Source organism: Leiobunum rupestre, chromosome 4 (assembly GCF_980474605.1).
Source record: "Leiobunum rupestre chromosome 4, qqLeiRupe1.1.hap1, whole genome shotgun sequence".
NCBI lineage: Eukaryota > Metazoa > Arthropoda > Arachnida > Opiliones > Sclerosomatidae > Leiobunum > Leiobunum rupestre.
Genome location: NC_143387.1, coordinates 41,849,641 through 41,866,379, shown reverse-complemented (window position 1 = coordinate 41,866,379; position 16,739 = coordinate 41,849,641). Strand labels below are relative to the sequence as shown.

General features: G+C 38.0%; 1 protein-coding gene across 1 annotated transcript; it reads right to left on the bottom strand.

The window, feature by feature from the left end:
- Positions 1-2,679: 2,679 nt before the first annotated feature.
- Top3beta (DNA topoisomerase 3-beta) lies at positions 2,680-14,837 on the bottom strand. The gene is made up of 12 exons (XM_090171805.1): positions 14,513-14,837; positions 14,376-14,453; positions 11,978-12,100; positions 11,503-11,918; positions 5,959-6,159; positions 5,128-5,515; positions 4,123-4,332; positions 3,845-4,062; positions 3,438-3,618; positions 3,178-3,377; positions 2,991-3,096; positions 2,680-2,921 (listed from the first exon to the last, which is right to left on the bottom strand). The coding sequence occupies exons 1-12, from the start codon at positions 14,744-14,746 to the stop codon at positions 2,691-2,693; spliced, it is 2,586 nt and encodes an 861-aa protein (XP_090027931.1). The 5' UTR covers positions 14,747-14,837; the 3' UTR covers positions 2,680-2,690.
- Positions 14,838-16,739: the final 1,902 nt, after the last annotated feature.

Sequence of the window (16,739 nt, the reverse complement as noted above, 5' to 3'; positions counted from 1 at the left end):
GGATATAATTAGTAAAAACTAAAAGCAATAAAACAAACCATACCATAAGAACACAGCAAACCTTTTTCCACACTAAATAATTACTATTTTAATATAAATCATTTACTAGAACCCTACATTCAGGATGCTATGGACATTTTGCTTTAGCAGTTGCTTTGTTTAACAGTTAGCCCTTGGCAAACAATGGAATGTGAATAAGTATTGTCTGGTTTTGCCTATTACCAAGAATATTATCCTTTGTAGTGTTTCACTTTAGTAATTAAGTCCCTTTACCAGTGTGCTATGGACAGCTTTATTTCATTAAGTGGGGCGAAACTCATAGCGAAAAGTTTAATTCACCTTTAGATCTCTCGCTTTGACAAGAGATTTATCTATACATAATTTAGTACTAGATAAAATATTTTATTCACAAAGTAAAAAGCCTTTAATGTTTTCTCGCTTAGCCCTGTACCAAGAGTATCATGCTAAGAGAATGTAACAAGGAACCTCTTTTTTAACACTACTCTAGATCCTATTCTTCTAAACCTAAATTCTTAATTATTGTTACCTACAACACCAATTCTCTACATTGGAACCAAACTAAGAAACTTAGATGATAAAATATGAAAAGCAAGTGAACTTCATTCTATGAATATATTTTAAAAATATGAAGACTATGGAGGCCTTATACTCATAGTAACAGACCTAGGCCTCAATAAAACAAGCAAGTGAGTCAAGGTTGATTTACTCAATGGTAGGAAAACGCAATCAGGAACAGTTAGGCGTCACTTTGACATCATTAACAGTTAAAATAACCTTTCATAATATGCTACTACTACCAATTCTCAAGTCCTTGCTAAAAATTGTAAAATAATCTAAATTACAGGTAGCCTAATTATAAGTTACATAATAGAAAATAAGATAAACAACAAAGAGCTATTTAAAACGTAAATTAATTTAATACTACAGATAACAAATTAAAAATTGATCTTGCCCAGCGCTAATAATCATAGATAAACCACAAAACACATTTAAAAATAAACCAAATAGCTCCCATTAAATATAAAATTTAAAATTTCCCGAAAAACTCATTTTTAACCTTAAAATTATCAAACTTAAGTTTCATGAGAATTCAAATATGACTAAAGAAGAATAAGTATTAAGTAAATTGTTCACTAGACTATCAAGAAGTGAAATCATTACGACAAAGGCGATGATGAATTTCTACGGGCCAGTCACCTCATCGGAAGCCCTAAGTTCTCAAAATGGCAGAATGCCTACGATTTGTCGGCGTCAAAGAATATCGCTTAAAGACTTAAAATCTCTCAGAATTATAAACCCACGTTAAGTAATTTATACTTTTTAAAAACCTCTTTTGAACCGCCTTAAACGGCAGAGTAATATTTTAATACTAAACCTAAATATTTTCAAGTTAAACAACGAAAAAATGGAGAACAAATTTTCACAACTTACCGATTCCTTTACTCGTGCTTTGTCCGCGAACGCGTAGATGTAATTACGTAAACTTTACCCAGAATTCAATTTCCTCGTTTTTCTCGAGTAATGACGTAAAAAAGATGACGCTCTTGTTCGTGAGGTGGGAAAATTTGAAATTTGAAAAAGTTTTCCTTTTATACCAGGGCGGCTCACATCAGCGCAGCTAATTTAAAAACACCATAAATATAAATTACACTTAATATATCTACATAAATATATTAAATAAACAAGTAACAATGGGACTTATCCAAACCCTTGATACCTAACCCCTAATTGCTGACACAGAAAACAGAACCTACTGAATTATTTATTTATTTGAAATAAAAAAAAAACCAGGAATTGGTTTTACCTTTTTTTTTCAGAACCCCCTTCAATTAATTTCTGTGTGCACCACTGAGCTATTATCCCTACAGGACTGTTAAAGTCAATATAATAGCTCGAGTTCTTTGTGAACTAGAGTATAATGCCATTAATATCCAAATAATCAGACCAAAACAACAATTTAACCACCTGATAAAAATTTATATGAAACTGATAATTTCTTTCTAAAATGTCCTTTAAATTGAACTCCACTTGAAGACCCAGTCAGGAAAGGAGTTCCCACTCATTGAGACATATGATAAAAGTACAATATTTTGCAACACAGCACCCTCATAACCATTTTACTTTGGGCTTACATGTAGCTCAAATAGTTCAGAAGTCGCCTCAAGCATGAAATGGTGCTCTGCGCCCCAAACCAACCTGCCAAATAAAAATGCGGCATATCAATGGCGCCTTCTCAAACGTTTAGAGAACCACTCACCCCTTTCTAAAATTTTGGTTATTCAACGGTTTAGACTTATTATTAGAATACCAAATTGAAAATAAATAACAAAATAAGCTTAAGCTTTTTATCCGTCTGATGACAAACTGTATATAAGGGGGCGCCAGGGGGTGTCGACTTGAGCATCCCCAACTGGACTGACGATATTTGATAATTTCTTGAGCTTAATTTTAGGGTAAAGGCATTGGCCTCCCTAAAAAAAATTAGAGCATCCCTGAGTTTCGGTCCCTGGATAGGGGCCTGTAGCATTTTCTGTTGTGCAGCCATCACAGCAAGGTTAGGGGGAATGGCAAAAAGGGCTGGCCCAAGGAAGATTTTTAGAGATACGAAAATTATAAAATATATAAAACACATTCTACAACTATATTAAAAATGTTTTATTTGAAATATTTTATACAAAATAAGCTGCAAGTTGAGCCATTTTATCTTTTGGTTTACTTCCACCACGACCCTTTCCCCTGTGACCACCTCTTCCCCTGCCTCTACCACGTCCCCCTCGACCCCTACTAGAATTGTAACCCTTGATTGTTCGTGGCTTTTCAACCAATGTGGAAAAACTTTCAAAGCAAAAAATGCACCCTGTCGCCTTGTTACCAAGATTATTGGGAAGTTTTGACTTTTCCTAAAATTATACAAAGATGATATAAAAAAAAACGAAACTAGTAAATATAAAATGGGTGAATAAATTTACCGTTTTGTATTCAACAGTTACAATTTGACTTTCACATTTGTCACAAACATCTTGTTCAACTGTTAGTTTTAATGCATCCTCAAACAAGGAGACTACTGCTTCACATCTTTTTTTTTCAATAAGGAGGTGAAAATTATTATGATGAGTACATTCTTACATTATTAGATTGATAAGGAATTACACGAACTTATTGCATGATAGTTTCCATTTTGGTGCAGAAGCTGGGTCTAAAACTAATACACCATCTTCACACAGTTGACAGCCAGAAATGCCATTAGATATGAGTGAATATGTGCATGCTGGATGCGTACACTGATTGCACCCAAACGACTTTTTCATATCCGGGAAAGGGGCATTATTGTAGCAATAGGGGCAGAAGATAAAACTCTTTAAAAGATAAACAAAGTGTTACTACTGAAATACTGGAAATACTCCATTAAATTTTACTTTGCTTTTATTTCCGGTATAGAGCTGGAGTAATTCAAAATCATCCAAAGGGCATTTGAGTTCTCTAAATAATCTGACAGTACCATTTTGTGGCACGGAGAGAGTTTCGTCACAATGGGAACAATGTAATCGGCTAGGTCTCGTTTCAATTAGTTTCATGTAACGCCTGCATTTCCCACACCTTTGGAGTAATACTTTCATGAACTACTTGCTCAATATAATATATAGGGCCGGACTGGCTAGTAGTTGGCCCCACCGGCTATGCAATCGTGTTGACCCCATTTTCCATTAATGCCAAATTTTTCCTCTTTGGTCCCCAGTTTTAGTTGACCCCGATCTGACCAGCGATCGCTAGTTAGCCGCCCGGGCCAGTCCGGGCCTGATAATATATTTAAATAAAACATTACCTAGATAAAGGTCGACCACTTGCAGATAAAGGGCTAAAAGTGGCTTCAAAAAGTTCGTCCATTCCTTGTATATTAGTTACAAAGAAATGGAACTTATGTTGAAAAATGGTTAGAGTATGTTGCAAAACCGCTTCAAAATCCGCTTTGCCAATTGCAATTAAATTTAGTTGCTTCTCAACTTCACTCCTCATTGTAGGAAGTACCAAATCAGGATCAATCTAAAACGATTTTATACCTACATAAATTTTAAACAATGGGAAGGTAAATATTGTTCATACTTTCTGATACCCGTGAACTAAAACTATTCCCAAAGGACTTGGTATTAAGCGGCGGCTACTAGTTACAGATACATAATTTCTTTGACATATATTATTTATATGCACAGGAATTGACGCATCAGTACCAATTGCGTGCTTCTCCATTAACGTAATCAACTCGGCTTCGGTCAAATAATCAGGAGGCCCTGTTTGTTTTTCTAGCAATTTCACCTGCAAATGTACAGTAGTAATTAAAACATATTCTTACAAAGTAGATAAACTATGTTTAAAAAAAGGGTCAACAGTGGGTAATAGGAAAATTTGGAGACCAGTAAGTTATTCAATCAACAGTGGGTGTGTAGAAAATAATAATAATAATAATAATAATCAGCTAGGCTAATACCCAAGGCACCACCTTAGGCCTAAGTTATCAAGCGACTTTTAAAACCATTAATTCAGGTGGCCGGGTTACAATGCGTAGAATGGTAGTGGCAAGCCCTTCATGCCACGGGAGCCGACAGCTCCCTACACTAACTATTACCATTAACCTCAAAAAGTTTTTATGGAAAGGAAACCGAAGAGCTTGGGGGAAAACCCCTTTAAGCAGTGGGTAGAGAACTTTCAAACTCAACGCAGAATTCAGGGGTAAACACTAAACAGTCTGCACAAAATCTTGGGAACTGAAAAACTACACTAATTAAAAATTAGGGTAAGTACATAGATAGTGGTACACATGAAAAGTTAGTAATCAATTTGCAAAGGTTATATTCTGGACCAGTTTGAGGTACACAACCAGGCATATTTGGTAAAAAGTAGAATACTATTTTATACAGGCATGGAATTTGGTTCAAGGTTATTAAAATATTTCTTGGGGTGGTCAGAATTAACAACCATTCAGGGCCATGAGAGGGGGCAAAATGCCTGGGACCCAGCAGAAAAGGGCCCACAAGCCTGCTTTGTAGGGTCCCAGTATAATAGGGGCCCATGACGTTTCCCTTTGAAATTTCAGTTAGATAAAAAAATTACTTCAGATATTGAGCAGGATTCTCCAATACTTAATTCTGGTAAGGATTCATTTGGACCTAGAGCCTGCCAAGTCATGATTTTTGTGAAGCCAGGATCAAGAAGTGTTTTCCCAGTGAGTGAAAAGAACTCTTCCCCAATGGAAAAGTTGATGGTTTTTTGAAGAAACGTCATGTCATCACTGACAGTCCCAACAAAATGACGAACAATGTAGTCATACAGCCTGTAAGAATCACCATCAAGTTCTGCTCTTGAAGCTAAACGCATTGGTGTGATTGGAGGGTGGTCTCCACAGTCAGTTCCTTTCCTTGGTTTGTTTATTCCACCTGATAAGAGTGCATTTATATCTTCTCCTACTTCAGGGCTACGACTTAGCTGACGTAAAGCATCACTAAGTAATAAACCAACATTTAATTTATGTGCAGCCTAGTAGGAATCCGTAACACTACTTGGAAGGATGATCCAATATGCTTGCTATACCATTTTGACAGATCTTTTGTGGGTGGCCGTGATGAACAGTTTAAACTATTCAAGAAAAGAAATTGGCCAGTTTTTTTTTCCGGTCTATTTTTTTTGGATGAACTCTTTTGACAGCTAATAATAATAATAATAATCAGCTAGGATAGTACTAAAGGCACCACCCATGGCGAATTTTAATGCCATTTATTATTATTATTGTTATTACTTATCAAAGTAAGAGCTTCAACATCACTAAAGCATTAACTACAACCCACTAAATTTTGCAACAAAATACACATAGGGCACATGGGCATATGATCATCTCAAGAGCATCATGGATTTTAGTTACAATTAAACCAAGAAGCAGGCTATTACACTATATCAAAGTTTGGTGAGTAACTCGTAGTTTCTGTTCGAGGATAGCTAATGTATCCTTGTGTATAGAGACGTTCAGCAATTTGCATGGCATGATGAGGACCCATGCTTAAACCAGAACTGGCAACTCTCATTAACTCTACAGTGTTCAGAGCTAAAGGTCTCTGCCGAGAACATTTCTTTGATGTGACATCAGTAACTCTGCAATTATCATAAATGAAAGGTTGTATGTGCGTGCTTGAAAAGGTTTATGAAGTTTTATTTGAAAAGTTTAACTTTATTAGTACGATTTCAAATTTTTGACCTATTATTAAGAATATTAAACATTTTAAATGAATTCTAGAGAGAAGACCTTAGTTCACTAGCCTTAACACCTTGCCAACTGGAGCTTTGGGGGAGGGTGCTGGCAGAAGCAAAACCTCAAGGTTTTCATAGTGGGGAAGCTTTCTGATTTTGCCAGTTGAAGCAACGTTTGCCAATTTTGAAAAATGTTCGGGGAGCTGCTACTCACTGTAATTTTTTCTGTATAGAGATTCAATATTATTCTATAATAATGCAATGGAGTGATCTACTCCCTAGGAGTGTGTAATACCTTCTATGTTAGTATGAAAGTGCTGTATATTTTGATTTAAAACAACATTGTACCCATAAAACAAATGAAATACTGAAATGTTATAGATAAAAAAAGAAAGCTTAGATGTGTTAAGAGGGGTTAAATAAAATGAGATGCCTTACGATTTAACATAGAGATTTATTCAACATGACTATTCAAGCGTGCAGCATTTAGAAAAGTGTCTGCTCTGGGGGCCCTATCTCACATCCACCCCTAGGTGTATGTAACTAGCGCCACCTACAGATATTTTACATAATGAAGTTAACCCACATTATAACATCTTTCTCCTTATATATATTTTTATTAATGATTAATGATTTTTTGAATAGTCAAGTCAATTTCTTTGGCTTGTGTTTTCCTTTTCCTTCACTAAAGTCAGAAGAAATTCGAAAACGTAATGGTAACATGCTGGTACGTCCACAACGGGTTGTAGTATAGTGAGAAGTGGTCGGTTTGTGGTGATGTAAACGCAGGTATGTTCGGTGGGCCAACAGTGGGGGAAGAGGCCCTTATAGGTGTCGAATTGTGTGAATCAGCTGGCAAAGTTCTAGGAGATACCCTCAGTGGCTCAAGATTAGGACGATGTAGACATGGAGAATTGCCCACTATCGTAGTCCCTGGTATGGAGATTAGGCCTTGGTCAACGATCGGTGGTCGTGGATTATTGAGGTGTTGTGGACGTAGATGGATCTCAAAATCCGATTGTGGTGAAGCCTGGAGATGAGGGTATGTGGCAAAAGGATTCAACAACGGTAGTTGTTGGTTGTGTGCCGAAACATTTGGTGTAGCGTGGTTGACCGGTTGGTGCTGGTGTTGGGTAAAGGTCGTCTTTGCCATCGTGTCGGATTCTGATGTATTTGTTTCAGTGGTAGCGGAGTTTAGGGGAGGTGAAACGGGTATAGCGTATGTTAAGGGCATCAGTGGGGTTACATCAAAGGATTTGATCATTTTTAGATGAATCCTAGACCGTCGAAATATTTGGCCACAAGCTGTACGAATAATGTACGAACGTGGTTCAGGTCCAGAAGAAAGGACAGTCGCAGGTAGCCAATTTCGAGGTCCTTCTTGATAAAGGATAGGTTGTCCAGGGTAAAGAGCAGGAAGATCATGAGGATATTTTTCGTTGTAACGAGTAACCATTGCTTGTTGTTGGTGGTGTAATGTTTGGAGATCCGTTTTGGTGGGGTATCTTGGTTGTAATGTCGCCCTATGTGTGGTAAGGGGTGTTCGTATCTGACGTCCCATACACATTTCCGCAGGTGATGGTAATAAACCTTTCGGAGTGGACCTATATTCCATAAGAACATAAGATAGATCCTTTCCATCTCGTTGAGCCTTGATCAGGGCATTTTTTATGGTCTGAATAGTTTGTTCCGTCATCCCATTAGATTGGGGGTAGTGAGGAGAGGAGGTGATGTGAGTGACGCCCCATTGTTGTAGAAAGTGTTTGAAACCTGCAGAGTTAAAAGGAGGGCCATTATCAGAGATAAGCCGTTGAGGAGGTCCATGACGAGCAAATTGTGGTTGTAAAAAGTTTATAACGTTCTGAGTGGTGGTGTTAGAAAGTTCTTGGGCTTCCACAAATTTGGAGTAATAATCCACGAGAAGGATGAAGTTTTGTGAATTAACATGAAAGAGATCTGTCCCGGCAGTTTCCCAAGGCAATTTCGGTATCGTGTGGGGGTGCATCGGGATTGGAGTATTTTGACGGCTCCTGTTATTGCAGATCGAACAAGCTTGTATGTATTGGGTCAAATCATCAGACATACGAGGCCAAAAAAAATTGAGCTTTGCCTTAGCTAGACATGCATTGATACCTTGGTGGGAGCCATGGATTATTTTGAGCGTTTCTAATTGTAAGGACTTGGGGACAACCAAAGTTGACCCACGATAGACTAAGTCGTCCAAGACATGTAGTTCATCCTGGTGAGGCCAGTATGGGCGTAAGTCGGGACCTACTTGTTTGAGAATACGTGGCCAACCAGATTGACTGTAATTGATGATCTGCTGGAGAATAACATCATTAGCAATGGCTTGTTTATATTGTGCTTGTTTTAGGGGAGGTAAAGTGGTCATGGCATATACGGCAGTATAGGGGCCATCCAAAAGCTCCGTATTTATAAGGGTGTGCAGTTGTGGCGTCCTCGAAAGCATGTCTGCTATATGCAATTGAGATCCAGGAACATAAACTAGATCAAGTTGGTAGCGAAATAATCGCATCAGTAAGCGCTGAAGCCGGGGGGATAAAAGATGAATAGGCTTCTTGACAATGCCTAAGAGTGGGCTGTGGTCTGTTTCCACTGTTATTTTTGTTCCCGCAATGTACAAATGGAAATGTTCACAGGCGAAAACGATTGCTAGCAGCCCTTTTTCAATTTGTGCATAGCGACACTGGGTGGGTGTTAATGTCGTCGAAGCATATTCCATGGGTTGGCCATTTTGCATCATAACAGCGCCAATACCCGATTGACTAGAATCAACTGAAAGCGTTATGGATTTCTTGGAGTCAAAGTAAGCGAGTACCGGGACTGTGGAAGCAAGGTGTTTAAGGGAATCGTAATGTTGTTGGTGGTCGCTTTCCCATTTGAAGACTACGTCCTTTTTGAGGAGAAGGCGAAGTGGAGCAGTATCATTCGTTGCCGCGGGGATAAAGCGAGTAATGTAGTTAATCATACCCAAGAAACTTTGAAGAGCCGCCTTGTCTTTAGGAGGTGGCAAAGTGCAAATGGCCGAGATGCGAGCAGGATTAACTTCTACTTCGGAAGACGTAACGATGTGGCCGATGTATTTGACGCGATCAACAGCCAAAGCCAGTTTCTTACGTCCGAAACATAAATTAACATCATGTGCCCGCTGTAGGACATGGTATAACGAGGTCTTGTGGGAGTCCATGTCCACCGAGGCAATGAGAAAATCGTCAGTCGAGATGTATACATCGGGAAATTCAGATGGCGGAAAAAGGTTGCGAAGGGTTTGCTGGCAAACTTCCGAGCCAGTAACAAGGCCATTAGGGTAACAGAGATATCGAAATCAACCGTACGGCGACGCAAATGTACAGAGGTGGGAACTTTCCTCTGTGAGTGCAATGTGCCAAAAGGCACTCTGGACGTCCAACACGGTAAAGACCTTTTTGCCACTCAAGGCTGCCAATATTTCTTGAGTGGTGGGAACAGAAAAAGGTTGGCGCTTGATTGACGCATTCAGTGTTCGGGGATCTAAACAGATTCGTACCGATCCATCAGGCTTGGGGGTCACCACCATGGGGTGGACCCAATCGGAGGGGCCGGTAACCGGAACAATGATGCCCAGTTGCTGCATTCTTGTAAGTTCAAGGCGAACCGGTTCCCGAAAAGCAAAGGGTACCTGATGTGCTGCGCTTATCACTGGGATAGGTTGTTCTTGCAGTTGTTTATGGCCCAACATGATCAAAGACGGTGTGAAACTGGGCAATTATGTCAGCAGGTGATTGCGTAAGTCGTGTAGCAGTAGGTGCGGAATGTAGTACTGCGACAAGCTTAGGTGTAGGAGGAGGACCAAGCGGATGGTGATGATGTTGGATAATTCCCAGTTGAAGAGCGGCAGAAGCACCCAAGATGGGTGTGCGATTGTCAGTGGTGACATAGAAGGAAAATTTAGACGAAGCATTGTAGGATGTGCATGGAGCATCAAGTACACCTGCCATTGGCACAGGATGTCCTGAATAGGCCATGACGGTGTATATCGGCTTGCTCAACTTCGGCTTGGGAAGGAAAGAATTGTAAAGACATAGTGGTATGATGTTAACCTGGGCACCGGTATCAATTTTGAAACAGACAGGTTTGTCAAATAGATACACATTGTCATAAATTTCATCATCTTTATTGGAGGTAGTATGTAATTGGTTCAACTCACGGACAAGTGACAAACTGTAACAGGAATAATGTTGAGATGAGTCAGTGGTGTCATAAACCTGACCAGGTTCGTCAGAGTATCCAATTTCGTCAAAGTATCCAGGTTCAGCAGAATAAGCGTCATCATAATAATTGTCAAAAGAAGTGCAGATCACCTCAACAGTTCGAGCATCGTCGACGGCAACAATGGGAAGAGTCTTGTAAATAGCAAGCCCAGCTGGGCCTAAAATATGCAAAAATGTTGTACGTTGTTGGGCTATCGGCGTGGCTTGTAAATTTGCAGCAGTGGCGTAAATTTCATAGCCTTCTTTGTAAGCAGCCCACGAGGAGGCGGGATCATCCCCAGGAACAAAAGCAGGAGGGCTTTTGAAAGAAGTCGTCATCGTGTTGGCGACAAAACGCGAATAAAACGCAAAAACTAGTCGAAACTTTAAAATAATACCTTATAATTATAATTAGAACATTATAGAATATCCCGCCGCTGTCGCCATGTTAGGAGGGGTTAAATAAAATGAGATTTAACATAGAGATTTATTCAACATGACTATTCAAGCGTGCAGCCTTTAGAAAAGTGTCTGCTCTGGGGGCCCTGTCTCACATCCACCCCTAGGTGTATGTAACTAGCGCCACCTACAGATATTTTACATAATGAAGTTAACCCATATTATAACAAGATGGTTAGAGTATGTTGCAAAACCGTTTCAAAATCCGCTTTGCCAATTGAAATTAAATTTAGTTGCTTCTCAACTTCACTCCTCATAGTAGGAAGTACCAAATCAGGATAAATCTAAAACGATTTTATACCTACATAAATTTTAAACAATGGGAAGGCAAATATTGTTCATACTTTCTGATACCCGTGAACTAAAACTATTCCCAAAGGACTTGGTATTAACTTCCAAGACAATATGGAAAAGATTTTTTTCATTGTTTCTGCACCCAATTTTGCTGGGGAATAAAAATGATAGGTTTTCTCCATAGAATAACTTAATTTGATTCAAAAACTTCTAAAGACCAATATTTAAAGAATATTAATCATACTTGGCTTCTTTGAAAGCTTTGACATTTTGCAGGAAATATTGCGCCACTTCTATCTCAAAAATTCGTATTCTGTCCCAATCCAACATTAAAAGTTCTCCTTTAGCGGTGGAAACGTGAGGTTGGATAACCCAGTATGTTTCTGGCTTGAAAGACTGAATTTGGTCATGCCTTTCCACGCAAAATCCAAGGGTTGGTGTTTGGCATGGTCCAAATGAAATCAATGAGCTGTCAAGATTGCCATATTTGCCTTGAAAAAACTTGGTTTGAAAGCGAGTAAAAGCACAGCCAATACGAAGATCAAGTTCTTGTCTGGCATCAACAGATCTCGCTTCATTTTCATTAGGAATTGAGAGGGCATTCATAGCTGCTTTGATATCTTTGTCAGTAATTGCACTGAATTTAGCCCTAAATACTGTCTGAAGAAAAAATAATGATTTAAAAACACATTTCTAATAAAAAAAATTTAAATAAATACTTGATCTCTTCCATCAATTGATATGCGCATTACACTCTGTACAGATCGTATTACTTCGTAACAAATATTTTCGCCTTCTTTATCACAATCTAACCAGAGAACTAAATAATCACATCCTCTTGCCTTCATAAAAGGAAATATAATTATAATTTTTGTTATCAATATTTATTTTAATTATGAATTTCCTGAAATTTGGAATTTTTTTTCACAAGTCCATTTCGAATGACATTTTTCCCATAGGTAGATTAAGTTTTGAGCAAGAAAATATAGTTTTTACTTCATTAAAAGTTTAATAACTTTGAAAGCAATCAAAGTTTCATAATATACCCTAGTCAAAAAGGCATGGGTTTCATGAGACCATAAACATTGGTAACGAACCAGAGGAGGGACATGTGGCATTTTGAGCAAGGGGTCATTGTATCGTTATAGCCCCAAAGCATTAATCAATGCACCAGCCCCATAACGGAAGTATGAACTTTCATATTTACGGTAGATTCAACATTTGTGTTACCAGGTTTAATATGAGCTAAAGGTGATTTGTGCTAGTTATGTTAAAACAAGTTGTAGAGCGGATTTTGATTTGGTACCTACAGGCCTCTCACCCCAAGAAAATTTGGTCATCAGAATTCATTGACCTGGTAACATGCCCAGTCTACCCCTATGAGATCTTTCATAATGCAGTAAACCATGAAAAATAGCCACCAATAGCAGGCGCGTAGGAACGTTTTGGATTAAGGGTGGTACAGCTTGGATGATAAATTTGGCGCTCCCTAATCAGCATCCTTTTTACGGCCCTTCTAAAACAATTTGCCGCCATTTTCATACCCCTTTGGCACCATTTTCCAATTTCAAGGGGGGTACATTGTACCCCTGTACCCCCCCCCCCCCCGTTCTTACGCCACTGACCAATAGAGTAGTACCACCCCATGTTATCTTCCCGTAGACCCTAATATATTCAAAGGTAGTTCAATTCTACAAACAATCCTTTATTGCCAGTCCAGAGGGACAAGAGGTATATATTAATTTTAATTTAAGGTCTACAGAATCATTTAAAAAATTTGGGCCAAATTTTAGGTAGCTCCTCCCCTTGCACCATGTTACTCAGGCATAACTTCTTGCTTTTCAAAATACATGATTCCGTTGACCCACCTTCAAAATTCAAATGATTCTGTGGCCCTCTAAGGCAGAATAATTAATTTAATAAATTATTGTTAGCCTTTCCCATTAGTTTCATTATGTTTGAATTTAGCTAGTTTCCTGGATGTATCTCCGAAAATAGGGCTGGAAAAATCCCTGATTGGTCAGATCTGCTATCAAGGAGGTACAAAAAGAAGCAACCTACTCAATTAAGTTTTACAATAATATAAGTAAAATAAATGTAAATGTCATCTGAAGGCAGGTATTCACCCCTATTCCGACCTCTTGAGTAATTTACAATGGTTCAGTGGCATAGCTACACCACCGCAATGGTTATTCCCATCTTTAAAGGAGAATGAAATGCTCATATGTTTCCCCGCCATATTTTTTAAACAAAATTTTATTGTTAAAAGATGAATTTTTATGAAAATTTTAGCAGGGAATTTCACTAACAAGTAAATACCTTCCATTGTCAAGTGGGTAAGTTGTAAAAGCTTTTCTCAACTTGGGAACCACAGTATAAGAATCAGTAAAAGCAATTCAAGTTAGAGCAGAGAAAGAATAACTCTTGAATATAAATTATTTTCTTAGGATTGACATATTATTTATTAGTGGGGGTTGGGTGGTTGGGTCAAGTCCAACCTAGCACTGCATTGACATATTAATTTCACTTTTTTAAATAGCACTTATCATCTTTAAATGTTATTTAAAGGGACACACTGGCGTTGGAATTTAACCAGTTTCACAACCTTGTTTCCAGTATTTGATTGGTCAAGTCTTTTTCAAAAGCCTGTGTGGCCCTTTTATGTTTGGGAAAATTTATATAATTTCTTAATGTTTAAGCATTTCATTATCCCAAAAATTAAATATTTCAAAACCTTTTTCAGTAACTTTTTTTCTAATGTTTTATATGATAGTTCGTCACAAGGGGCTATTAAAAATAGGACAAGAACCAATTGTGTTGCTGAAGAATTTAAACATGTTCAATAAACAAATGGGGTAAAACTTAAGCGATATTCACGCCACAGAATTAATATGAAAGTGTTTTTACCTTAAATAGAATGCTTTCACCTAATGGGATCCAAATTAGGTGACAATTGTAACAAAATGACAGTTCCTACTTTAACATTGGTTATTATTTTAGAGGCTAACATTTAATTTTTCTTGTTCAAAACCAGTTCTACCCATTCAAGAGTAGAGGGTTGCATCAACATAATTCCAAATTTTAGTAATTTTTTTATTAAACTCGCTAAATTCTAACTTCTTTTTCTAAAAATTTAGGGAGCTGCAATTTAGGATTTGCTTCTTTTTTCTCAGTTGGTGCAACAAATAACTCTGCCTATAATGGTAACTGGGATTAGCGTACTAAGAATTTTATTTGATAGAATCTATAATTACCGGATCCACACGATCCCAGTTATTGTACTTTCCAAGAAAGTCAATAGACATGACATGGCCACAAACTGATGTCATTTTGAAGTGAGTAGGTTGGCCTTTCATAGTTCCTTCATATTCATGAATAGAACATGCCCCATTAAATCCCTTTCTAGTTCTAGCTTTTCCATTCGACAAGATATTAGCAAGTGACTGTGACAACGATGGCTTTTCAGCAACCATCAAAGCAGTCTTCATTTTCAAAATAAAATTTAATATAACCCGGGTGTTAATTCGAAGGCAGTGATTTGGACAGAAGCACAATGCACCGAAATTCCGATTTTTATTAATTGACAAGAGAAGCAGTAGATGGCGATAGCTTTCTGTGAAAGTTCGTAATTTGGCTGTGTAGAATCACGGCCGTCTCGAGATCTGCAGCGCGAAGCAGATCTCGAGACGGCCGTGGTAGAATGTAGTACGTGGTAAATTCGAAATGTATTTAAATAGATATGAAGTACAGCAAGTACTCATTTAGTGGTTCCTTGGTTTAAATAAAAATATCAGAGGAATAGAAACTGTAGCTTCCAGTAGACAATAAAATTACCTCGACGTTTGAAAGCTATTGTTTTTACGGGATAAACTTACTTCCGATGAATAATATTTCAATAGTTTGATAGTTGAGGCTAAAGTCCTACAACTCTATTAACTTTGGTTAAAGAGATAGTGTCACAATTTTCTACGTATATGAAGTTTTTTCATCAATTATTTAAAAATATAGTAAAAATATAGCTATAAAACATTTGGTATAAATATAAATATTCACGATTAATTTCAAATTTTAAAATAGAAACATAGCGTAACTTTTTTTCATCACATACTGTCTACGTCATAGATAGGTTGATGTTTATTGGTTGCTACTAGAGCGAGCTGGAAATAGAAGTTTTCGGGGATTACAGGAGGAAATTTTACTCCCATCGCTTTCTTTTGATCCGAGTTTCCCGCTTTCGCACGCTTTAAGCAGAGATCCTGGAAGTTATAGAGATGCGAAACTCCCTATACCCTAAGCAAACCAGTTTTTTTCAAATTTTTGCCGATCGCAGCGACGCCTGTACGTGGGGAGTAATCGCAGAGATCCTAGGATTGTTACCGTTGTTTACAATTTTTGCGTCTCTCGGCTTGAAACGGGCGCTTCTTTCCGGCCGAAGGGCGGCGCTGATGCTTGCATTTTTTTGTCAGGTTTTCGACGGAGTTTCGCATCTCTATAACTGCCAGGATCTCTGCTTTAAGACCCTCATTTGATGGAAAATAATGGAAAGATAAGCCACTTTTGTTGTTATTATTACTGCGGGAAGGAACTGCGCAATACACTGTGGCGTCCACGGTCTTCGGTGCTTTCGGTGGCATCTTTCCTTAGAATATAAATATTGTTATAATGACTACGTATAAGAAATAATGATATAATTTATAAACAATACCTTGTTATCGATTTTTTCTTCAATTTCTACTTTGAAAACAATATTTTTACACGTAGCCGGCTCGTGAAGTCGTGATTCGAGGATCTCGAACCGCGTGGTCCGCGTGAAGAAAGTCAAAAATCGCGCTTACAAATTATCTACGCGATAGTAGAAAAAGACTACTGGAAATTAGCCGCCGCTCGACCGCCCAGAAATCGACCAAACTCATGACGTCAACAATCTGTGAAGTTTTGCGCGGCTATTGAAATACCATTATTTTACATTAAAATATAAAACTAAATACTAATTGAAAGTGCTAATATGTATATATATTCTGATTCAGGACTTAAAAATCTATCATAACGTGTAAGCCAAAGAACAAAATTTTAAATTAATCTGAGTTGGCACTATCTCTTTAAGGGCCCTTAGCTTCTGTCATTTTGGAAAATGGCGACCAAAGCAATAAAATTCCAGTTAATAGTTCCGCTTGACCAATTTATTGTTTCTATGTTACTTTAATTTTCTAAAAGATAATCATGCGTTGTGGTCTCGCCCATTCTCCCGTTTGGCGAAAACAAGGAGGATAGGAAGAGAGGCGAAGTAGGAGGGATGAACGCCCCAGCATCCTTGTAAGAAGTTTAGCGCGAACTCGGCAGGAAAATTTCGGAAAAATGGCGGCAAAATTGTACGGTATGCAACAATGGCCAAGTGTTCCCTTTTAACCAGGTAGCTTTTTTTTACATAATAAGGCTAAACAAAAACAAGACGTTCTGTTTACAGGTGATATGTTTCCATTA

Coding starts and splice junctions, on each gene's coding strand:
- Top3beta (XM_090171805.1), bottom strand. CDS start 14,746: ATGAAGACTGCTTTGATGGTTGCTGAAAAGCCATCGTTGTCACAGTCA. Junction 4,333..5,127: donor AATCCTGCTCAATATCTGAA/GTAATTTTTTTA, acceptor GTACATTTGCAG/GTGAAATTGCTAGAAAAACA. Junction 3,097..3,177: donor TGGAAACTATCATGCAATAA/GTTCGTGTAATT, acceptor TGAAAAAAAAAG/ATGTGAAGCAGTAGTCTCCT.